General features: G+C 47.5%; 1 protein-coding gene across 2 annotated transcripts; it reads right to left on the reverse strand.

Annotated features, from left to right (window-relative positions):
• Window positions 1-101: 101 nt before the first annotated feature.
• On the reverse strand, window positions 102-4,161 carry SMPD1 (sphingomyelin phosphodiesterase 1). 2 transcript variants are annotated; one of them, XM_012786556.3, is made up of 6 exons: window positions 3,647-4,161; window positions 2,402-3,174; window positions 1,712-1,883; window positions 1,399-1,475; window positions 1,042-1,187; window positions 102-882 (listed from the first exon to the last, which is right to left on the reverse strand). In XM_012786556.3, exons 1-6 carry the CDS (start codon window positions 3,944-3,946, stop codon window positions 473-475), a joined length of 1,878 nt encoding a protein of 625 aa, XP_012642010.2. In that variant the 5' UTR covers window positions 3,947-4,161; the 3' UTR covers window positions 102-472. The 2 variants fall into 2 exon arrangements, with proteins under 2 accessions (XP_012642010.2, XP_075858341.1); XM_076002226.1 differs by lacking the exon at window positions 3,647-4,161 and having other exon boundaries at window positions 2,362-2,665.
• Window positions 4,162-24,851: the final 20,690 nt, after the last annotated feature.

The following is a 24,851-nucleotide window of genomic DNA, read 5'->3' on the forward strand; positions in this document are numbered from 1 at the left end:
CATCACTCCCATCGCCCTGCACCTCAGTTATGATCTTGCTCCCAAGGTCCCCTTGCCCTGCCTGCTTAGAAAGAAGAAATCAGAATAGTCACAGAGGGGTCTGGAGTCCTAGTCTCTTATCTTTATTTTAACAGCCTGGCAGGACCAGGCCGCAGGAGCAGTACCAGGTTCCTGGCTGGACAGCACAGGCCTGGGGTAACAGCACCTGTCTGGTCTGCCCAGGGCAGTGTCAGTTTAGGCCTCGGCTCCAGGGCCATGAAGGACAGCAGCTCCAAGGCAGTTTAGATACTGGGCACAGAGCAGCCGTCCCTTCCCACATCCAGCTAAACCAGCTCCAGGAAAGGAGAAGGTCCAGTTTCCCGGCGTACTTGGGGCCCAGGGATGGGCTCTTCCACCAGACAGGTTAAACCACAGCAGCATTCTGGGGCTTTGCCTCCTAGAAAGAACTTTCCCAATTCCGGGCCCTGGGGCCCTAGCAGAACAGCCGCTGCGGCCACAGGCTCTGAACATCAAGCAGGTTCTCATCCGGCACCAGGTGGCGGCAAAGAGCAGGGCTGTTGGCGCGGGCGGAGAGCTGGGCGCACAGAGTAGCGAAGCGGCAGGGCGCGCCGCAGGGCTCCGAGGGCGGGTGGCCCTTATGGTAGAGAAACCAGAAGGTCTGGAAGAGTTGCGTGTCGCTTCTCATGCGATATACCAGGTCATGCCAGGCGGCAGGCAGTGCGTTGGGCAGCCCGTAGGTCTCTCGGGCCCTATAGAGGCGCTGCCAGTGCGGCGTGGCTCCGGGCACGTTAGCTTGTGTCAGGTTCAGGATGTATGTCTCATGGTCCAGGACCACGTGAGAGCTCCCGGAGTAGTTTCCATCTATCTGGTAGACTCGGTAACCTGCAAGGAAAGAAGGCTGAGTGGAGGGGAAAGGAGGAGCAAAGGCAAGTCCAGGGAGGGGCCGCATATCCCGCCCACCCTGTGCTCTCCCCTCCTCCCCCCACCGCCTCCCATCCCATCAACTCCAGGGTAAGGAAGGCTCCCTTCCTTCTCACTCACCAGGATTGAGGTTGATGTAGGTGGTGGCACTGGGCGCCAGGAAGGCTACAGCTAGCGGCCGGCTCAGAGTCTCCTCGTCATAGAAGACCTCAAATTCATCCACATGAGTGTGGCCAAAGAACTGTCCAGCCAGGGTGTTCTCATACCTGACCAGAAGATACTAATTATATTCAGAAGATTCTAGGGAGAGGGAGGAAGCGATCTGGGGAGATGGAATGCTTTCTTTCTCGAACCTGTTTTGGTAGCCTCCCCACCACATGGGGTGACAAGGATGGTGAGATACCCAAGGGAATTTCCAACTTTGAGACACTTCATCCCCTCACCCTAACCCCACTTCCACCCTCATCTCCTTCCTACCTGGCTACAATTCGGTAATAATTCCAGCTCCAGCTCTTCAGGCAGTGCCCTGGGGGAATGTGGCCAATTATATGCACCTGGAGGGAGAGTTGAGGGTGGTTATCAGGGCATCAAGGGGTGAGAGAGTCCTGGCCAGAGAGGGGAGAAATGAATGAAAGGGCTTCCAGGGGCGCTCATGAGCTGAAGTCCCAGGGAACAGCGCCAGAAAATCAGGCTTCTTTGTCCACAGGTGCTCTAGCCCACCCGGACCCTGATTCTCCCCCAGCTCCCCCCACCCCACCTCCACCACCCTATCCCCACCACCCTCCCTCACTTTGTCTCCTCGGTCCTCAGCAGCCTGAAGCTCCCCCACCAGCCACTGGAGCTGTCCTGCAGGATCTGTGGAGTTGATCAAGAGCCAGAAGTTCTCACGGGAACAAAAATTCATATTGAGAGAGATGAGGCGGAGGCCAGGGCGTGGGGAAAGGGCATAGAACCCCGCAATTCTGAAACAAGTAAACATGTGGGGTCAACACTCGTTCATCATCCTGGTCCTGCATTCCCAGTCCTGTGCGGGGCATTTGGGTGGAGGGCAGAGGCATGCAGGACATCATCCCCCATCCTCAAGGAGCTCACATTCTAGCTGGACACCAAACACTACTAATTGTAGGGTCTGGCAGAAAAGAATGGCTCAGAGGCCTAAGGGCTCTAGGAATTCAGGGGAGCAGCAAGACTGAACTAGAGTGGGAAGCAAAGATCATGCAGAGGTGATCTCCCTGGGACCTGGGCCCACGTAAGGTGGGAACATGGGGATGAGCAAAGACACAGACTGCGGCATGGAGAGGGTATGCTGCCAGCCCTTCGAAGGATGGTGGCTGGGAAAGTGGGGTCAGATTAGGAGGTGCACTGAGTGAAGGGCACTGAGGACTCATGCTGGAGCAGTCAGAGATAATGCCCAGGTTCCCTTTCTTAACTTTCATCCACATTTGTTTTCCCTTCCTGGGTTTCCATGGACCTTGAGTACCTGAGGGTGCGAAGGGCTTCAGCAGGCAGCCAGGGCTCCCATGCCTTGGCCATTGCCTCATAGAGCCAGCGGGAGGAATGGTTGCCCTTGATGAAGGGGGGAGGGAAGCCATTGACAGGCGTGCTTTCATGGTTGCCCACAGCAGGGTACACTGGCACTGGCCCCAGGAACTTCCTCACGAGGGCTGTGATGGTGGTCAGGGCCCGCAGCTGGTCCCGTCGAGACTGTTGCCAGATGTCATGGGCGGGGATGTCTCCTGTCCAGTACACCATATCAAAAGGGCCAGCGGGGCCCAGCCCACTCAACAGGCTTTCCAGGGTCCTCAGGGGCAGGTCACACTTGCTGTACTCGCCCCAGTATCCAGCACCTGGCTGGGAGTTCGGTGGCAGGCCAGAGCCCCTGCGGCAACACAGTGGGTCCGCACAGTTAGGGTCTGTGCCCTCCAGGTAGTCATGATCCCAGTGCAGGTCAGTGAGGAAGAGGACCCGGCTGACAGGGGCGCCAGGGGCTGGGGGGTTGGGTGGCTTGGGCGGTGGCTTCGGCGTGGCTGGCAAAGAGATGTTCCAAGACGAGAAGATGTCCCAATGTCCGCAGGTGGAGCCCAGGAGCAGGCCACAGGCTTCAGATGGGAGCAGCACTGAGCGTGTCCACACCTCCACCATGTCATCCTCAAAAAGCTGGACAGCTGACTGGCACACAGTGGGTGGTGCTATCTTTAGCAGCTTGCACAGCTTGATGGCCATGGAGGCCACCCGGGCCACACTGGGCTCCTTCTGTGGTGGGAGGAACGAGTGGTGAGATGTCAGAGCAGGGGAACCAGGCTACCCCCTGGCCACCACCCCTTGGGCTTCCATATCCAAACTGGGGCTGAGTTGGACCCAGTGCCACCATGGTGAGGAACTTCAGTGCACCCCCTGCCTCCCAGACCTTGTCCTGTGACTGAGGCAGCAGCAGGCCATGGCTTCCTGTTTAGTTCAGTGGCCACTGGCATTTCAGGCCTTTGCTTCACCTACTTGCTTTCTCGGGCACTGTCTGCATTCTTTTCCTACTTTACAAAGATCTCAATGGGGTGGCGGTGGCACATTGCCATGGGTGTCCCCAAAGGGGGGCAAACTCGGTAAAGGCTCGCAGATGCTGCCCTCTCCCTCAGGAATGCCATGGGACCCCCCAGGGCTCCCGCATTGGCCCAGCCCCCACTCCAGCGGTCCCCTTTGGCTGGCTCCACCCGCAGCCCCTTTAGCTCACCTTCAGCCCGAAGTCGATGGCTGTAAATAGGACTTTGCAGGCTGGGCAGGTGAGATTCTGCCACCCAAAGGCATCCCGGAGCTGGGGCACTATGGAATTTAACGTGGCAGGATGGCCTCGGGCAGGAAGAGGGTGGGCTGCCGCCGGGGCCCACAGAACCAGGGAGTCAGGCAGAGCCAGCGCCAGCGCCAGGCCCAGGCCCACCCAAAGGAGTCGGGGGGCTCCCGAGTTGCTGTCCAGTCCCTGCTCCCGGCGGGACCTGGGGTGGCTCTGGCAGGATGACACTCCGTGGCGGGGCATTGCTGGGCTTCCTAGACAGGCCCGGTTCGCCTGTCCAGGGCCCCCAGCCTAGGCCCGGGCTGGCCCTCAGGGCCCTGGGCGGCGCTGGGGACACCTGATTACCCTTCGCTGTGGTCGGCTGACGGCCCGGCGGCCAGCCGCAAAGCAGCTCCGCCCCTTCCTCTTCCTCTGGTCCCCAACAGCTGATCCTGGCGGCGCAGCGAGTCCTGTCAACGCTGCGGAGGTGGAGCTGGCGGGGTAAGCCCGGGACCGCCCTGGTTTCCGCCGGGTTCCCGCCCCGTCCCCGCCCTGTCCCCGCCCCTCGTCCCCCCCGCCCCCGTCCGGACCGAGGCCGCGGGGGCAGCGGGGATGGACGGCCGGTCCCTGCGGTTACCTGGGGCTCTGCCTTGCGGTCACTGCCGCACCAGACCGCAGCAGCGCGCTCCGGCCTGCAGCCGCCGCCGCGCTCGTGCTCTGGGGCCCCATGTGGGGTGGCTGGTGGAAGGCCCTTCGGAGGCTCCTAGGCGCCTCCTTATGCAAATCTGCACTCAGATTCCTGCGGTCACTGCCAGGCCGGTCACTGCCAGGCCGACCCGGGTATTTAATTCGCGAAGGCAGGCGGCGGAGTGGAGAGAGCAGGGCCGGGCAGGGATCCTTCCACAGGGTGTGTTGTCCCTGCCAAGGAAGCGCCCCCCCTTGGTTTCCCATGCTCTGCCACTGGCACCAGCACCCTTGAGAATCTTTGAGTCACTTTTTCTTTGTTTTTGAGACAGTCTCGCTCTGTCGCACTGGATACAATGCAGTGGCGTCATCACAGCTCACTGCAACCTCAAACTCCTGGATTCGAGCAATCCTCCTGCCTCAGCCTCCCCAGTAGCTGCTACTACAGGCACACACCACAACGACCGGCTAATTTTTGTATTTTTGTAGAGAGGGGGGATTGAGGGAGTCTCGCTCTTGCTCAGAGGGGTCTCAAACACCTCAGCTCAAGCGATCCTCCTGCCTTGGCATCCCAGAGTGTTAGGATTACAGGCGTGAGCCACTGTGCCTGGCTCTTTGAGTCATCTTTGATTCAGATGAGAAAATTCAGGCTTAGAGATGATGAAGTAACTAAGAAGCGTGAAGACTATACAGTTGTGACTGCCGAGAACATCGGCTAGAACTTAGGTCCCTCACCGTGTATCCATGATGGTAAAAGCTAACATTTACTGTGTTCTTTACCATGTGCCCAGCACTAATCTAGGCACTTAACAGTTACTAATCTCCAATTCTCACAACAGCCTCAGAAGGGTGTATACTACTATTACCCCTATTTTACAGATGGAGAAACTGAGGCATGGGGCAGTTAAGTGGCAGAACAGTAGTTAAAACCTAAGCTGTTTGCCTAGTGCTTCACCATGATGCACAGAGCTGTCAAGTCCTGTCAGTTATTTTCTTTGAGAATTTTCTCCGAGTGAGAAAATTCTTTTCCCCCCAGTTCTGTGTGCATCATCTTAGAGTAATCTTGGTAATAATTAGCATGCATTTTAAAGATAATGTACCAGGTATTTTCCTAAGGGCTTAGCATTAACTCAATCTTCCCAACAAATTTAGGAGGTATTATAATTTTCCCCATTTTATAGAAGAGGAAAGTAGGATTAAGCAACTGGCTCAACATCCCACAGCTAGCCAGTAAATGCTGGAGCTGGAATTTGGGACATTATGGCTCTATGCTTTGCTATGTGGGGATCCACTCAGAACTCCAGAGTTGGTATGCAGATTATTTTAAGCCGAAGATATTTCAGAGTCAATAGATGCAGAAAGAAACCTTTTTGGAGTTTCCTTATTCTGACTCAAAGCAAAAACTTCTGAGAAATGAGGACTGTCATAATTCTCCTCTTTGGGGAGGCTTCTACTCACAGATGGGAAACCAAGAGTAACCCCACCATAAGTACCCTCTCCAGGGGAGTTTTATGGCCTTCAAGAGGACAGAAAGCCCACTCATACTGGTATAGATGAACAGTATCACAAACTTTCTGATCTCTCCTTTGTTCTTGTAAAAACCCATTCGGAGTCCCTTAAGAAACCTATTTGTTTTTCTTCTAGTTTTCTCCCTCTCCCCTTTCCCCTACTAAAATAGGTGTCTAAGACTTATTTAATGTCAACCATTTAATGAGCCAGCTACTTCTTTTGTTGGTTCTCCTGTGCATACAAATAGACTCTTTTCTCCTGTTAATTTCTCTTTCTCAGTCTAATTCACAGGCCTCAGGCACTGAACGTAAGAGGGTAGAGGAAAAAGTCTTTCCTCCCTGACAACGACTTCTTTGTTATAACAGTAGGCTCCAATCTATAATCTTCAAGGATTAAAATTCTGGCAGAAGGAAAAGAAGGAAGGAAGTCTGCATAAAGCATGAGGCATGAAAGAGCCTGGTACATTTGCTGTGAAACGTAATCTCCCCTTCCCATTTCTCTGTTGGGGATTTCAAGTAGCCTCATTTCTCCTCAACTGTTACTGCCTTGAATATCTGTCTTTCCTTTTGGAGGATGCTAATGACCCCAGGGTCCAAATTCTACCTGTTCTCCAAGACCTTAGCTCACATCCCATCTCTTTAATAACACCGTTCTTGATCACTTTCTTCTTTCTCATTTGCCCAATCTTCTTTTACATAGTATTATAAAAGAAAATAAAATTTCAGGACCCTCATTACCAAAGAAAGGAAAGTTAAGCTCTGGAGACTGAGTCAGGTAGCATGTTTGCTAGTTTGCTTTTTAGATTATAACTTAACTCTTTCTCTTTGTTCATGTTCTGTAAATGACTAGGAGAGACATGAGACCAGACCTCCCCTCTTCCAATCACTGATATTTGTTCTAGGTTAACTGCCTTTTTTTCCTGCACCTACCTCAGACCAGATGGTGCCCAAGACCACATGACTGTTCCATCTTCAGTGTGGGATGTTAAATATACCTTTCTTGAAAGAAAAAAAAATCACCTCAACTAATCAGATCTTTGTAACTATGCATTAAGCCTTACATAGAAAGATGCTGAAATTCTATTAAACGCCCTTAAGCTTTGTCTATATAGAAGTGATGACAAACTTCTACACTTTGGCGCACTGACTTCCATTCTTTGGAATCTGTGCTTTCTGGACAGCTCATCCTCAAACTTTGTGCTTGAACAAACTCTCTTTAAACTATATTCTGCCCCTTTTGATTATTTTAGGTTGACAGTGTGTTTATACATATTGTTGCTTTTGCTAGAACCATAACTTGCTGTATACCACACACCCATATTCTTCTGGATGTGGACTAAAACAAAATGTTAAAGCTCCCCTCCACCAGCTGACTGAGTGGACCTACTCTTGGCCAAAGGAATACCCTAAAACTGAGTTGCCGGCCATGAGAAGGGAGGTCAGACATTCCTCATGTCCCCCTCTCTTCTTGTAGACATCCTTTGTAACTCATTAATAGGCCTAGGACTTTAAAAGAAAAATATACAGGTCCTCAATTTACACAACAAATATATACAAAACCTAAACATTTGCACCCCCATAATATGCTGAAATAAAATTAAAAAAAGAATGTTAAAGGCCGGGCGCTGTGGCTCACGCCTGTAATCCTAGCTCTTGGGAGGCCGAGGCGGGTGGATTGCTCAAGGTCAGGAGTTCAAAACCAGCCTGAGCAAGAGCGAGACCCCGTCTCTACTATAAATAGAAAGAAATTAATTGGCCAACTGATATATATATAAAAAATTAGCCGGGCATGGTGGCGCATGCCTGTAGTCCCAGCTACCTGGGAGGCTGAGGCAGAAGGATCACTCGAGCCCAGGAGTTTGAGGTTGCTGTGAGCTAGGCTGACGCCACGGCACTCACTCTAGCCTGGGCAACAAAGTGAGACTCTGTCTCAAAAAAAAAAAAAAAAAAAAAAGAATGTTAAAAAAACAAAAAGAAATATATGGCTGGTAGATTGTCTCTAACAGACTTTTTTTTTTTTTTTGAGATAGTCTCGCTCTTTTGCTTGTGGCATTAGCCTAGCTCACAGCAGCCTTAAATTCCTGGACTCAAGTGATTCTCCTGCCTCAGCCTCCTGAGTTGCTGGGACTACAGCCATGCGCCACCATGCCCAGCTAGTGTTTTTTAGCTCTTGCTCAGGCTAGTCTAGAACTTCTGGGCTCATGTGATCCTCCTGCCTCGGTATCCCAGAGTGCTAGGATTATAGGCATGACCCACTGCCCCAGGCCTCAGACTTATCTTAATTTAAAACATTTCAGGCCTTTGGACAAAGCTCCATTTCTTTTTTTTTATTTCAGGATATTATGAGGGTACAAACATTTTGGTTACATTTTATGTCTTTGCCTCACCCAAGCGAGGGTTAGAGGCATGCCCTTCCTCTCTATATTGCTCACCATGTCCATTAGTTGTGAGTCTACCCCCCAACCCCCTAATTCCTGGAGAATACCAATTACAAGTCAAAAAGTCTTTAAAACCACCTATTTATTACCCACCCCCGTTTTTGAGATGTCCCACTTTTTTGGGCCAAACCAATGTATGACTTCCATGTATTGATTTAAGACTTTACCTGTAACCCCTGTCTCCCTGAAATGTATAAAACCAAACTGTAACCCAGCCACAGCCAGTCCACGTGCTCAAGGCTTCTTGGGCAGAGTTTCAGGCCATGGTGAAAATTCCCTTACAAATTAATAAAAAGGGGTGCAAGGCAAGAACTATGGTAAGGGCCTAGATAAAAAGAAGGCACAGGCCTAGCTAAAAATAATGACTATAATTAGCCACTGTCCCGTTTGCTTCCCTATAATTGCTACTCTGATACCACATAGCTGGTGGTCATAAAGATCCTTAGCTTTCTCCATAGATATTAATAACATACTCTTTTTGAAACCCAGGGGTAGTTTCTGAGATATCTTCCAGGTCCTGCATTCCAGTGGACCATCGAGACCCACATCATGTACTGAGGAATTGACTCAACTGGTCTTGTTACCTTCATCCAAGAACATGGTCAGCAAAGAAAACAATTTCTACAACCCAATGGTTCCACCCTAAACCCAGCCAATTAGCAGACTCAATTTCCTATGCCAAACTATCTTTAAAAATCCTGTCTTCCAAATTCTGGGGGAGGCGGATTTGAGAGGTTTCTCCTGTCTCCCCACTTAGCGCTATGCAGAATAAACTTTCTCTGCTGTAAACCCTGCTGTCTCAGCATATTGGCTTCCTCTTGGGCAGCGGGCAAATAAACCTGGGTAGGTGGCAACAATGGTGCTCAAATTTGGCTCAAAATAAACCTCTGTAAATTATTTTACACAGTTTGGCTTCTTTTCTGTTGACATGGACACGAGATCAAAAGCCCTTCTTTCTCTGACCTGGATAACATTGTTCTCCAGGAATCAGGTTCTGAGACAGAGATTAGCGTGTGAGAAATTTATTCAAAGGTGCTCTTGGAAAGACCAACTATGAAAGGACAGGGAAGGAAGCGGAGGTGATCTGTGATGCTGTCCCATAGAGGCCTCATTGGACCCAAAGGGAGTTCCGAAGCTGGGACAACCCTTTAGGGTTGTTCTGAAATGAGGTGAGAGGGCTTGTTCCATTTAAGGAAATCCCTGCAGGGGGCCGACAGCAGAGGACTTTCTGTTGAGACCACTCGAAGCAGCTATGGGGAAATAAGTCCTTCATCCCTGAAGGGCAATCCAGGTGGCACGTCACAGCAGACTACCTCTTGTGCCACTGGGACCCACCTCATAAAAGTTCTGGAAGCAGCTTATCCAGCATACTTATGAATCTCTCTTCATGGTGGAAACTGAGAAGAAGAAAGGTAGGGGGAAGGATTACAGCTCTCCGCAGCTGATCTCGGGACAGCAGCTGACGCCCCATTCTTATCCCTTAGCCAGTCTAGCTTTCCTTTGCCCTTGGCTTGCATCTCTGCTCATTTCAGTGGCTTACCTGATGATGCGACCCAGACTTTCACCCCTGATGGGTCTGAGTTCTGGGATCCATGCACTCCTCAAGCTCTGGCTGCTGCACTTGTCTTTTTACCAGGGCAGGGAAGTACGAAGAGGCAGCCAAGGGGACTCTCTGGATGCCAAGCATATTCCCCCATGTCTCCATGTGTGACAGCTGCCTTACCTACTGCTGACAATTAGGAGCAACTCTACAGCCATGATGGTCACGCCTCTTCTTACCTGCTGTCCTCTTCACGCAAGGAACCCAAAGTTCCTGGGCAACAACCATAAAACCCTTTCTCCTGCTGGACACATGTTCCCATTGGGAACCAGAGCCTCTAAATCTGCAGAGCCTAGAGTTGTAGGGGCAGAAAACACAAATTTCCCAAGTGAGTCACTGAGAGTGATGGCAAGCAGAGTCACTTCTGCCTTCCACTCTTGGTTCTGGACTCATATATTCTACCTGTTGGGAACACAGCACCATATCAGGTTGTTGGTTTAGAGTGTAAACTGCATGCTGGAAGTTGGTACTCTGTCCTCTCTAGGTGTCACTTCCAAGCTTGTGCTTCCACTGTATGTTCGCCAGCTCATTTCCCTCACTGTGTCACGCTGGCTGTCTCTGGGTGGTGTGATGTAATGGCACCAGTGGATACTATAGTCATGTGCTTGCTTTACACCTGTTTTGCTGAAAAGTGGTTCCTGGTCTGACACAATGGGATCAAACACTGTCGTTCAAACACTGGTTTGCAAACACCGTAGAAGCCTTTGGACAGTGGTGATGTTTGAGGCCCGGGTGCCATAAAACACAAACCCCTTTTTGAAATATGTATCCTACCCATTTGCTGGAATATGTCTCCATTCCTGCCAAAACAAATTGTGTTGCAATCTTTACAGTGGAAGGAGTCCAGTGTATTAAATATCGACTCACTACCAAGAAGCTGGTTGGTCTCCTTGAGGTCTGATGCAGCACTGTGGATTTGGCTATTGTTTTTGTTGTTGACAGATTGGACACTTGATAGTGGCAAAAGCTATGTGTGCCCGGGAAGTGGGAGTCCATGGTGCTGGACCTATGCTAGTGGGCTTCTGCTGGTTCTGTGCTGCCACCTAGCATTGATTTTTGGGGAAACATCCTATCATGTTTTGTCAATGAGTACAGCTCAGTGGTGGCATTTCTTATCGTCAGCCTTGGCCCAAATAGAAAAGCCATTACAAAGCTTCTTCGGGATGCTAATTCTCTCACTGCACATTCCTTATTTCTTCAGCAAACTGTATGTCCTCCAGGCTGTCCCATGGAATACTGCTCTTTGGTGGGTTTTCTAGCCATATATAGTATATACCTTCTGAATGCCCGTTTTTCTGAGCCTTTTAATCCTGTCAATTACGGCATTTCTACCTCACATCACTTTTTCAAGTGCTTTGAATTGCCAGTTAATTACTTTCAACCTTTTATTATTTTGTCCAGAGTGTTGATTGAGCTTAGCAATAGCTGCTCAATTTTCTTATCTTTATAGTTAATATTTTTCTCATATTTCTCAAAGTTCTGATCCATTAAAACAGCTAATGCATTCCTTTCTACCAGTTTACTGGTGACTACCCAAGCTCCACCTAACCTAGGGATGGGGTCTTCATTGTCAGCTGGGTGCTGAGCAATCCAGCCTCTAAATCCTGACACAGCATCTGATTTCTCAGAACATTCCAACTGTTACAAGTCCGGTTACCCAGGAAGGTAAGATGGTGATTAACTTGTAGGAGGCTTATTAATGAGTGCTCTCTGAATTACCACCTGTGAAGGAAAGGAAGAAAATAGGATTGGGCAGAGGAAGAGGATGAGCTTTGCTGCAGTATCTACAGAGGCCTCCACTGACCCTACAGAATTGTCCCAGCTAAGGCAAGGGGACTGAGACTTTATTCCCCTCTAAGTTGATTAGTTATAGGACGTGGGCTGCCCCAGAGATATGGCCTAGAGTGAGGGATATGGCCTAGAGTGAGGTGACCTTCATCAGGAGAGGCCCCTATAGGGGCTGACAGTTGTGAGCCATATTCCAGGAGTACTCCCTACAGCTGGGGGAGTAAGTCCTTCCCAAAGGGAAAACTGGGCCATACACAGTGTCCACCACACTCTTATTCTCAGCGTCCAGCTCAGGAAAGAGCACAATAACTGGGTTGTCCTATGGCCAATGAGTCATTATGAACAAGGTTCTGCAGGGCTGGTAGTGAGAGTGGTGAGAAAAACTTTATTCTTGACTTTCTCTGGGTTTTAGAACCTCTGAAACTTATTTAGAGATTTCCAAGCTACTGAATAATGCATAGAACTTGGGCAAGGGAAGAGGAGGCTGGTGTTTAAAGATCTAAGGCTTATACAGCCTCTGCCATCATTTCAGATTAGGTGCTAGGCTTGGAGAGAGATTGGCAGAGGGATACAATGGGCTGCCTGATTGGGACAGAGAACTTCCTAGTTGATTTGGGGTAATTTAAGCAGGCATCCACTTAGGTACCTACATTCCATTTTGTTAGGAAACTCATACAGATTCTGTATAGGTAACCAGCCAACTCTTGAGCTGCCTACAAAACTGCAAATTAAATTCATAATTCCAGAGAAAGCAGCCTAAAACTAGTGAGGAAAGCTCTCCCTCTTGTGGACATTTTAAGGAGTACCACAGAGCTAGTAACCTAAGAGTTTAAGACCCAAAGGAAAATCTATCTTTTAACAGGCAGTTCCAACGTAATGTATATGGAATCCCCAAGAGTAGGGGCCAAGGTTTAGATAAGTCAGGCCACCTTCTTGATCTGGGAGTCAAGGAAAAAAAAGAGTAAATTCAGGCTACTTAAGTTAGAATCCTGGTTCTGCCACTCACTAGTGTGACCCTGGACAAAGCACATCACATTTGAGCTTCAGTTTCTTCCACTGTGACATGGAAATGATAAATAGTACAATGTTATGAGAATTCAGTGAGACAGAGAGTACTTAGAGCAATATATAGGGCAGAGGAAGTCTCTTCTGATGCAACTTCTTTAAGTTGCATCTTGTATTTCCTCACCAACCGTACAGTATCTACCATTGTCTTACACATAACAGGTGCTAGATCTATATTGACTGTCATTGGTTTAATGAGGTACAGCTTCTAGCTCTTCCAAGCCCCACCCACATTGTCCCTTGTCAGGAGAGAGGAACTCTGTGGCTGCCGCGTGGTGGAGGCCAAAGGAAGAAATATGGGAAAACTTTGAAAAGGCCCTTCTTTCCCTCCTCTTGTGGAAGATGTAGGGAGTATTTACTTAACAGACAATAACTGAGCTCCTTCTATTGCCAGGCAGTTTTAAAATCATTCATTCAACACACACACACACACACACACACACACACACACACACACACACACACACTTCTGTGTCAGGTCCTGACCAGGAAGCTGGGGACACATCTGTTAGCAGGAAAGGCCTGCTCTACAGGAGACCCCAGCTTAGGGGAGAGACAGGCAAGAACAACCTAGATGTGACTGATCACTTTAGGGCAGTCTTTACTTTTGCTTCATGTTCAAACTGAGGACAGATTCAGTTTCTCCAAACAAATCCTTGGTGAGTAACGTAGCTTTTATTGCAGGTTTTATGGAGACAAGGAAGAGGATGATTACAACACACAGCCCAGAAAACTTCTCCATTAAATACCTGTTTCCTTCTCCCAAGCCTCTCTCTCTCTGTGTCTTCCCCCACTTCCTCTATGCAACCTCTAAAATCCTGAGTTTTTTTCTTGTTTCTTTTTTGTTTTCATTTTTATTTTGTGGTATTCAGCATGATGGCAGAATAGGAAGCCCTGGACCCTCCTTCCCCGATGAACATGCTAATTCAACAACATTTCATGGACAAATTCTCTTTGTAAGAAATCCAGAAACCAGATTACTATCTATTTAGCTAATGTATACGCACACACATAATGTCTTTATTTGCCTCAATGATGATAAGAAGTACAAGAAATTCCAACTGAATTGTCACTTATTTCCTTATGCAGCAAGTAATCCATAAGCATCTACACCATATCGAGAATATAGGTTATAAAGTACATATTAATAGTTCAAAGAAAAACAAAAAAGAACCAAGAAAAGGTGAAATTACATGCTATTGTGCTGACAATAAAGTCGAACAACCATGATAGACTAAATGGAAAATAACTTTGGGGTGTTTTTTGTTTTGTTTTTGTTTTGGAGACAGAGTCTCGCTCTGTTGCCCGGGCTAGAGTGCAATGGTATGTCATTGTAGTTCACCACAACCTCAAACTCCTGGGCTCAAGTGATCCTCCTGCCTCAGCCTCCAGAGTAGCTGGGACTACAAGCATGCACCACCATGTCTAGCTAATTTTTTTCCTATTTTTAGTAGAGACGGGATCTTGCTCTTGCTCAAGCTGGTCTTGAACTCCTGACCTCAAGCAATCCTCCCGCCTCGGCCTCCCAGAGTGCTAGGATTACAGGCATGAGCCACCTGTGCCTAGCCAGTAACTTTGTTTTTGATTTGATCAAAAGCTCCTTTGAGAAGTTTATTTATTTATTTATTTATTTATTTATTTATTTATTTATTTTTGAGACAGAGTCTCACTCTCTTGCCTGAGCTAGAGTGCTGTGGCATCAAGCCTAGCTCACAGCAACCTCAAACTCCTGGGCTCAAGCGATCCTCCTGCCTCAGCCTCCTGAGTAGCTGGGACTACAGGCATGTGCCACCGCACCTGGCTAATTTTTTCTATTTTTAGCTTTTTGGCTAATTTCTTTCTATTTATAGTAGAGATGGGGTCTCGCTCTTGCTCAAGCTGGTCTCGAACTCCTGAGCTCAAGCAATTTTCCCACTTCAGCCTCCCAGAGTGCTTGGATTACAGGCGTGAGCCACCGTGCCCAGCCGAGAAGTTAGACTTTAACCCTCTCAGCTGCCCATTAGTCATATGGTGAGCCTAATAACCTTAACCAGTTACATTTTTCTTGTATCTAATCTAATAATTGTATCTGCCTGCAGCAGCGATGATATGATGTGTAAAGCCAGAAGTATTTGTGATCTGGCCCTTATGGGAAAAGTTTGCCAACTCCTGCTTTAGACAGGGGGGAAATAGCTACATTATCTCAAGGAAAATTAAGACTGTTCTAGTAGTAGGAATGCAGATAGAAAGAAAGGGGCTAATGTTTAGAGTAGTGTGTGTGTGTGTGTTTGTATCTGAGTGCATGTTTACTTCCAAATAAGTTTTTGGGAATAAAAAGGAAAGAGGATCGAAGCATAGAGTTTATGTCATTATAATAGCTGGGAACAGAACAGGGACAGGCAGGTAATTCAAATCCCCACCCTTGGCCTGGAGAAACTTGGATCCTGGGGCTTCTGACAGCAAGGGGGTGGCGGTGATGAGGTGGGTTGGAGGTCTGGGGTGCGAGGTCAGGCTGTTATGCCAGATGACTAAGCGGTCTGCCCCCCCCCTCACTGCCACCCCCACCCCCATCAGTCAGTATGAGGAAACTGCGCGGGAGCTGTCCCCGCCCCTGCACACCTCCGTCTGTGTTGACAGATGATCTTCCAGTCCTTCCTGGGCGGAGGCTTTCTGGCTAGATGAAAGTCACCTGTCTGCACCCTGAGGCATTTCTATACCCCAACCACACTGTCCCATGCAGGCACCCCACTTTCAATGACTCAGAATACTTGTGAGTGCCGCTGAGCCAGATGGTCAGGTCTTTGACACACAGGAGTGGGAGTGTAACGTGGAAGGAAATGCCTCAGCTCTGTACTTGGGTGGGCTTGAACAAGGGTGCAATCCAGTCCCGGAACCCAGAGGGTTTTTATGTTTCTTAACATCTCTATTCCTTGAAGAAGCTAATCCTTGGGGGCACTTTTCAGCCCCCAAATAGGAATTAAACTAGAAAACCAATACATGTGGTTGTGTGTGCACATTTGTGGGAGCATGAGCCCATGAGGGGTATGCCTGGATGGGCACCCACCCACAATTCCATAGCTCTCTGACACCATCGGGACATCTAATCCATCTTTCTTCCTTTTTCTTGCTGTTTACTCACCCCCTTCTTGCTTCCTGTTCATTTTATTTATTTATTTATTTATTTATTCATTCATTTATTTATTTAGAGACAGGGTCTCACTCTGTCTCCCAGGCTGGAGTGCAGTGGCGTCATTATAGTTCACTGCAGCCCCACACTCCTGGGCTCAAGCGATCCTTCTGCCTCAGCCTCCTGAGTAGCTGGGACTACAGGCATGCGCCACTGCCCCTGGGTAATTTTTTAAAAAACATGTTGTGGAGACAGGGTCTTTTTTTTTGAGACAGAGTCTCACGCTGTTGCCCAGGCTAGAGGGAGTGCCATGACGTCAGCCTAGATTACAGCAACCTCAAACTCCTGGGTTCAAGCAATCCTTCTGACTCAGCCTCCTGAGTAGCTGGGACTACAGGCATGCACCACTATGCCCGGCTAATTTTTTCTATATATTTTTAGTTGGCCAATTAATTTCTTTCTATTTATAGTAGAGACAGGGTCTCGCTCTTGCTCAGGCTGCTCTCAAACTCCTGAGCTCCAATGATCTCCTGCCTCTGCCTCCCAGAGTGCTAGGATTACAGGCGTGAGCCACCGTGCCCAGCCTGAGACAGGGTCTTGCATGTTGCTGAGGCTGGTCTTGAACTCCTGGCCTCAAGCGATTCTCCTGCCTCAGCTTCTCACAGGGTTAAGATTACAGGTGTGAGCCACTCACTGCCTGGCCTTCCTATCCATGTTAAATCATCTTTTATAATCTAACATTATAATGATCAGCTTCTGTGTTCCTCTTTCCTCTTTCATTTTCATCTGGCAGAACTCCAGTCTCACATGATCCCAACCATTTCCCTTTTCTATTCCAGAATCTGAGTGGCTAAAATTGTTATAGAAAATTCCATAGCTGGGAAAAGTGATTCGGTGATAAAGTCATGATCCTCAGCATCACAGGGGCCCTCGGCACAGCCTGGCAATTTCTCTCTTTCTCTAGTCAGCTTGCTCTATATATTTCTACACTAACTGTTCCATAACTTTGCAGATCTTTTCACATCTCTGATTCCACTGCCCCCATACCACCCACTCTCATTTAATTATTTCCTCTCTATTTTACATAATTTAGGAGCCACCCAGAGAGGAACTCCGTTGTCTTTGTGATAACAAATTAAAATCTACTTGCATCTGTAGCCATCCTCTCCCCTTTCCCTAGTGTTATATCCTAACAGCCGTAGCAAACACCAGAGCTCCATACTGTGTGCGTCCACCCTCACCTTATTTTACAGATGAGGAAACAGGTGCAGAGAGTAAGGAACTTGCCTAGGATCACACAGCTAGTAAGTGGTGGAGCCCAGTTCCCAATAGAGGAAGTGTTCACTCTACAAAGGGCTGATACCTTTATATTGCTCTCTACCTCACCCCGTTCATTCTACTCAGGAATCTGACTGTAATAGGATCTCTCCTCTCTTAGTTAATATTTACTTCTGCAATGAGTGACAGAAAACTGAAAATAACAGCAGCTTTAAATAAAGTCAACATTTATTCCTCCCTCGTGAAGACATAGCCCATCCAGGGCTTGTATGACAATAAATCACGAAGGACCCAGTCTGCTTTTATCTTGCCTGCCATCCTCAACATGTGGCTTTCGCCCCAGGGCTCACTCATGCTCCAGCCATCACATCTGCATTCCGGCCAGCAGGAGGAAGAAATGGATTTTTGTTCCAGGAGGCTATTTACCCTGCTGAATTTCATAGACTCTCCTACCATAGAGGATGGGAGAGTGGCCACTGGAGGACAACGACAGTCCTAGCCACACTCTTCCTCTCTGACATCTTCAACCTCTCCTGCTCAACTCAAAAATCCAATCATAAGTCTATCTTTAAGAATCAACATGAGGGCCAGCCGTGGTAGCTCACGCCTGTAAATCCTAGCACTCTGGGAGGCCAAGGTGGGCAGATCGCTCAAGGTCAGGAGTTTGAAACCAGCCTGAGCAAGAGTGAGACATTGTCTCTACTAAAAATAGAAAGAAATTAATTGGCCAACTAAAAATATATATAGAAAAAATTAGCTGGGCATGGTGGCGCATGCCTGTAGTCCCAGCTACTCAGGAGGCTGAGGCAAAAGGATTGCCTGAGCCCAGGAGTTTGAGATTGCTGTGAGCTAGGCTGACATCATGGCCCTCTAGCCTGGGCAACAGAGTGAGACTCTGACTCACAAATAGATAAATAAATAAATAAATAAATAAATAAATAAATAAATAAATAAATAATCAGCATGAGGCAAACCAAGACAAAGCAAAGGCAAGCTTCTCTCTGGACCAACCCAGTCTCCTTCACTACCCTGGTTTCTCTGCTGTCTCTAATAGGGAGCATCTAAAAAGAGCTCCCCACATGTGCTCTCTCCATCCATTCACCTCTTCATCATTTTGACCCCTACCAATGGACCAAAGTGGTTAAGGCACCAATGACCTCCTTGTTAACGGATCTAAGAGACATTTTCCAGTGTGTCTCCTGCATCTGACAGTAGAATTGGATGAATTTGATTGCTCTCACTGTCTGCAATATTCTTTTCTCTGGGTGTGTCTGACACCTCAGTATTGGCTTCTCTTCCCCCACCTCTGTTTCCTCTCTGCTCCCCTGACTACTCCCCAGAGCCCTACTTTGACTTCCTGTCCCTGCCCTGCACGAAGCCACACGGTGCAAGAGATGCTGCAATCATAGGGCATGTGCTCTTCACACAGTGTCTATTTCACCTTCCTATATACACCTATGTCCCTTTGTGGGTAGCAGGACCTTGGTTTTACTAGCTGCCTGCTAGCCCCAGCCTAGCATCAGCAGAGGGGTCAGGATGCAAGGAAAGTCATCTGACCTCATAAACACAATCAGGCTCTCAGCTTCAAAAGAGCATCGAAAACTCTGGGTTATGTTTCTGATACTCAGTCACCAGTCTTGCCCTTCTTTGGGTTGACTTTCTGGCTTTATGCTATCTCCTCTCAGACTGCTTGGCTCTGACATAACCAGCCTGTGATACACTTGCATTTTCCCTGTGGTGGGGGTTGGGTTGGATTGGGGGGACTTCCTCTTAATCAAGATTACAGACATGACCTAGCACTCTGGGAGGCTGAGGTGGGCGGATTGCTTGAGGTCAGGAGTTCGAAACCAGCCTGAGCAAGACCGAGACCCTGTCTCTACTATAAATAGAAAGAAATTAATTAGCCAACTAATATATATAGAAAAAATTAGCTGGGCATGGTGGTGCACGCCTGTAGTCCCAGCTACTTGGGAGGCTGAGGCAGAAGGATTGCTTGAGCTCAGGAGTTTGAGGTTGCTGTGAGCTAGGCTGATGCCACGGCACTCACTCTAGCCTGGGCAATAAAGCGAGACTCTGTCTCAAAAAAAAAAAAAAAAATAGATTACAGACATGAGCCATTGCCTGGCCTTCCTATCCATTTAAAATCATCTTTTATAATCTAACATTATGATGATTAGCTTCTGTGCTCCTCTCTTCTCTTCCATTTTAATTCCCCAAAAGGGTGGTGATATTAGAGAGACAACTCATAAAACATTTTGTTGCCCTTTTCCTGATCTTTACCTCTGTCTGTTATATTCTCTTCTTCTGCTTTTCTTTTTCTTTTGTTTTTTTTTTTTTAAAGCTCATCCAATTTAGCAGTGGGAGGTTGAACACCAACTTTAGTGACACTAATGTTAATAAGTTCCGATAACACACTACCATCGGACCAGCCCACTCTCTTCTCCTGAAGAGAAGAAATAGGAATTGTGGCCACAGGGATCCTGATCCAGACCTGAGGGGACCCACTGGGCAGCACTGTTGGCACCAGCTGGCCCAAGCACCAGAGGAAGTCACTCCAGATCAGGAATCCTCTGACACGTAGGGCGGGCGGGCAGGAGCCCTGCTTGTAGGGGTTGTTGGGGCTCAGAAAACAATGTCCCCAAAAGAAGTCTTCACCAGCAACCTCAGAAGCAAACGTTTTTTTCTGACCTTCTGTCCTCCTGTCTCTCAGTCCCATCTCCCCCAAGGCTAGTCATGGAAACTCGAATCTCTCTTCTTCAAGGCGGGTCATAGAAACCAGAACTCTTTTTTCCTAAAGCCAGCCATAAAACCTAAAAATATTGCTCTATTACTCTAATCTTCCCTCTGCCTTTCCATGTAAAAACTGGCCATAAAGATATTATCTGACCTGCCTTGTTTGACTGTAGGTCATAAGACACCCATTCCAAAAGGGTCCTGCTCCACTGCCAGAATGAAGGATTGTAACAGGAAGAATGGCCTGAAAAAGGATAATAATGTTTTCTCGTCTCTCTAAAACCTCCCCTATTCCCTTTAGGAATTAAAACCTGCATCCCACCTCAGGCCATTGGTCACAGGGGCAGGGGAGTGTCTTTTGTTGTTTTTTTTTTCTCGAGGTTATATTTATTTAAAAAAAATTTTTTTTTGAGACAGAGTCTTGTTCTGTTGCCTAGCTACAGTGCCATGGCATCAGCCTAGTTCACAGCAAACCTGGGCTCAGGCAAGCCTCCTGCCTTAGCTGGGCTGTAGCTGGGACTACAGGTGCGCACCACGATTCCTGGCTAATTTTTCTATTTTTTCAGTAGAGACGGGTCTTGTTCTTGCTCAGGCTGGTCTCAGGAAATCCTGCCCTCAAGTGATCTCCCACCTCAGCCTCCCAGAGTGCTAGGATTACAGGCTTGAGCTGCTGCCCCTGGTTGTCCATTGTTCTTTGTACCACAGGAAATGGCTCAAGGTAATTGTCCAGGTGGAAGTCATGAGATTATCTTAGCCTAAAATGGGATGAATCAAAACCATCAACTAGAATTGAACAGCAATAGCTTGAAGCTGAAAACCTCTCCTTTAAAAGCTCTGTATTTCTGCTCAGAAGCAGGACGTTGGTAATTTAAGACAAGAGTCTGCCAACCTCCTCATTTGCTGGTAAACCACTTGTCCTCATTCTCCTGATGTGGCCTTGGGGACAAGTGCCAAGATTTTGGTGACAGGAATGCATGCTTAGAGGGGCCAAGAAGAATCGAGACACACAGACCTTGCTGGGTTTCTCCAGTCAGTCTATTAGCATTAGCTCGTGCCCTTTTTGTTCAATCATTTTTCTCAGCTGTCCTTACTTCATTAAACCTAAGCATAAAAATGAACAATATCCCTTTATCTTTCTGTCTTCATTCTGAAAGGTAATGGGTATACACATTAAATAAATGTGTGTGTCTTTTGTCCAATTTTTCTTTTGAGAAAAGAGAGTTGATTTTGACAGTTGATTTTTCAGCAAACCTTCAGGGAGCCAAGGGCCTTGTCCCCTACAGAGTCTAAGAGCCATACTGGGATGCAGGGATTCACTCCTAACCAAGGGGAAAAAAGTAAGATAAAGGGAATCTAGCTGTCCATAGAAGACAAAGCATACCTGCTGCATATTTTGGGATCTTCTTTCGGTCAGCTTGACACAGAACATGGCATCCCTACATCCCCTGAGGGCCAGATGGTCATAGCCACTGCCAGCCTCATATGCTTTTTATAGGTTCATGACTTTGAGATTTAAACCTCCAGTCCCCATCTCTCTTCTGAGCTCAGACATCTCTAACTCAACTAGGTCCAAATGGAACTTTTGATCCTTCTTCTTAATTTGGACACTGCTCTGGGCTTCTCTCTGTGGGGATAAGGCACCTCAAAATACCAGACACTTGGTGTCATCTTTGACATCTCTTCCTTTACCCCTAAATTTTATTCTTTACCAAGTCCTGTCCACTCTTCCAGAATCTATTCTAAATCCTACCTCTGCCGACCATTTCTGCAGCTACTGTCTTAGCCTAAGCTGCTATTTTCTCTTGCTTAGATTCTTTCAAGTTGTCCCAACTGGCTTCCCTGCTTCCACTGTTGCTCCCAATCGCACAGTCAATTTCTCACAGCCTACTCTTCTCTTTTGACTTTGTCTATTGGATCACTTCGCTCCCCTGATGAAAATTAATTGATTAATGAATTTAATAAATTAGTACAGAGGCCCACAGTGTACCAGGCACTGTTCCGGGTGTTGGGGATACATCAGTAAATTAAACATTCAAAAATCCTGGCTGTCACGGAGTTTACAAAAAAGTAGATAGTGCCACAGAGGAGACAAGTGCCATGGAAGAGTTAGGGAGAGCTGGGTGGGTGTGCAATTTGAAGTCGAGTGGTTAGGGGAGGTCTCACTGTATTTGGGTGAAGATTTGAAGAGGCAATAGAGTAAGTGATATGGCTATCTGGGGGTGGGATGGGGAACATTCCAGGCAGAAAGAAAGCAGGTGTAAAGGTCCTGAGGTGGGAATACACCTGGGCAGTGCTGATGATGAGCAGGAAAACTACAGTGGTTGGAGAGGAGTGGGCAATGGAAGGAGTCATAGAGCCAAAGTCAGAGAGTTAATGGGAGGCTAAATCATGCAGGGCTTTGAAGGACATTCTTAGGAACCATTTGAAGAGATAGGTGGCCCCTGCCTATTCCTTCAACCTCAGCTACTCTGGCTCCTTTCCTCTCACACTACATGGAATCCATGCTTATTGCTGTTCTTTAAACACACCAAAATACTTCCCTTTTATGGACTTCACACTGGCTCTCCCTTCTCGCTGGAATGCTCTTCCCCTGAGATCTTTATGCCATGGCCCGTCCCTTCACATCATTCAGGTCCCTGCCAACTGAATTTTCTCTGACCATAGGTTTGAAAATAGGGCCTCACTTTCCTTCTGTAACAATTAGGGTCCTACCAGGAAAACAGGGACCATTTGGTGTATTTTAATAAGATAAAGTTTAGTACAAGGAACTGGCTACATGGGTAATCAAAAAGGCTGAGACTCCAACCAGGAGGAGTTTTTTTTTTTTTTTGAGAGAGAGAGAGTCTCACTCTGTTGCCCGGGCTAGAGTGCTGTGGCGTCAACCTAGCTCACAGCAACCTCGAACTCCTGGGTTCAAGTGATCCTCCTGCCTCAGCCTTCCAAGTAGCTGGGACTACAGGCATATGCCACCATGGCTGGCTAATTTTTTCTATATATTTTTAGCTGTCTGGCTAATTACTTTCTATTCTTTTAGTAGAGACAAGGTCTCGTTCTTGCTCAGGCTGGTCTTGAACTTCTGAGCTCAAACCATCCGCCTGCCTCCACCTCCCACAGTGCTGGGATTACAGGCTAATCCTAATTACAGGATTAATCCTAACGCCAGCCCAACTAGGAGAATTGAGGTGACCCAGAGACTGGCAACAGCAGGGAATCACTACACCCCTGAGGCTGTAGGGACAAAGAGCGGAGGTTTTTCCCAGGAACAAGGTCACTCTGTAGAAGGTAGAACCATTGTAGGCTTGTCCAGCTTAAATGAGATGGCTTAAACAAGATGCAGTGACATCCGGGGCAGAGGGAAACATGGAGAAAGATCCTGGCAGCTCCCTGGTCCTGACTGCTGGTCTCCTACCAGTTCTTCCCATTGGTCAAAGTCGCTGGCTAACGCAGGGGCCTGGGAGATGCAGCCTGCAGAGATCGGCTCCCTTGCAACTCATAGCGGAGCAGGAAGGGGGTGAGCACACACCTCACCCTGTCCTCTTACACAGCTTTATTCTTCTTCAGGGCACTTGTCCCTACTCATAGTCTATTCTATTCTGTTGTTCTGTTCTGTTCTATTCTGCAATAATGGGTTCTGTTTTGTTTTTTCCTGTTCTAGTGTTTTTATTCTACTCTTCTATTTCTATTCTTTTGTTTCTATTTTATTCTCTTCTATTCATTACTTGTTTGTTATCTGTCTCTCCCACTAGGAACAAACTGCATGAGAGTAGAGACTTTTCCCTGAAGTCACCGGAGCACCTAGAACACTGGTTGGCATATAACAGATGCTAAATAAATATTTGTTGAGTGAATGAATAAGTGAGTTTGCTCACTGTTAAGATCCGCAAGGACAGGAAACACATCTATTGTGTTCATTATCGTATGTCCAGTGCCTTCCATAGTATCTGGTTGGCACTTGTGTTAGTTTTCTAGGGCTATTGTAAGAAATTACCACAAACTTCATGCTTTAAAACGACAGAAATTTATTCTCTCGTAGTTCACAGATTTGAAATCAAGATGTCGGCAGGGTTACACTTCCTGTAAAGGCTCAAAGGGAGAATCCTTCCTTGTTTTAGCTTCTAATAGTTGTTGTTAGGCATTCCTGGGTTTGTGGCTGCATTACTTCCATCTCTGTCCTCAGTGACCTTCACCTGGATCTGTTTCTAACAAGCACGCTTGCCATTGGATTTAGGGCCCATCAGATAATCAAGGATTATCCTGAGATCCCTACCTTAATTATATCTGCAAAGTTCCATTTTCCAAATAAGGTCTCATTCATAGGTTCTGGGACATGGGCATATGTTTTGGGTGGATGGGTGGGTTGGGCACCATTCAACCCACTGCAGGACTCAACAAATGTTTGTTGGCTGACCAGCTAGACTGACTAGTCTCCCTGCATCTATTTGTGCCCCTCACTAATCCATCTTCCATAATGCCACTAGTCTGATCTTTCTCATTAAAATTTTAAAAAATCATATTAGTTCCTACGTGGAGTTCTTTGGTGGTTTTCCATCTAAGGAGGCGCACACCCACACTCCTTATCTCAGCCCCCAGGTCTTCCCTCTTTTGGCCCCAGCCTCCCTGTTCAAGTCTCTCTTCCCTCTCCCTCCCCACTTTTCACTTTGTGCTCCAGCCTCATGGGTGTCTGGTTTCCTGAACATTCCAGCCCTCTGTGCATTTGTATATGCAGTTCCTTTTCCTTCAAATGCCTTCCTATCCTCTGCCCCTTTGGCAAACTCCCATGCATTCTTCCAATATCTGCTTAAATGCCTCTTCTGTGCTGGTGTCCCCTGCATGTCGACCCTACCCCCCTGTTTAGGTGATTCCTAACACATGTTGACATGCATTTGATGCTTGTTTGAATAAATAAATGAACCCAAGTGGAATGGGCACTGGGAAGGGCAGGGCCTGAGTTGTGCTGGGGTCTGGAAGA

Source organism: Microcebus murinus, chromosome 4, assembly GCF_040939455.1.
Source record: "Microcebus murinus isolate Inina chromosome 4, M.murinus_Inina_mat1.0, whole genome shotgun sequence".
NCBI classification, from domain to species: domain Eukaryota; kingdom Metazoa; phylum Chordata; class Mammalia; order Primates; family Cheirogaleidae; genus Microcebus; species Microcebus murinus.

What these genes read in the sequence shown, in the direction of transcription:
- SMPD1 (XM_012786556.3), bottom strand. Translation starts at nt 3,946, where the DNA reads ATGCCCCGCCACGGAGTGTCATCCTGCCAGAGCCACCCCAGGTCCCGC. An exon ending in GAAGCCCTTCGCACCCTCAG is followed by an intron (nt 1,884 to 2,401) that starts GTACTCAAGGTC and finishes TACTTGTTTCAG; the next exon opens with AATTGCGGGGTTCTATGCCC. An exon ending in CTGAGGACCGAGGAGACAAA is followed by an intron (nt 1,476 to 1,711) that starts GTGAGGGAGGGT and finishes CTCTCCCTCCAG; the next exon opens with GTGCATATAATTGGCCACAT.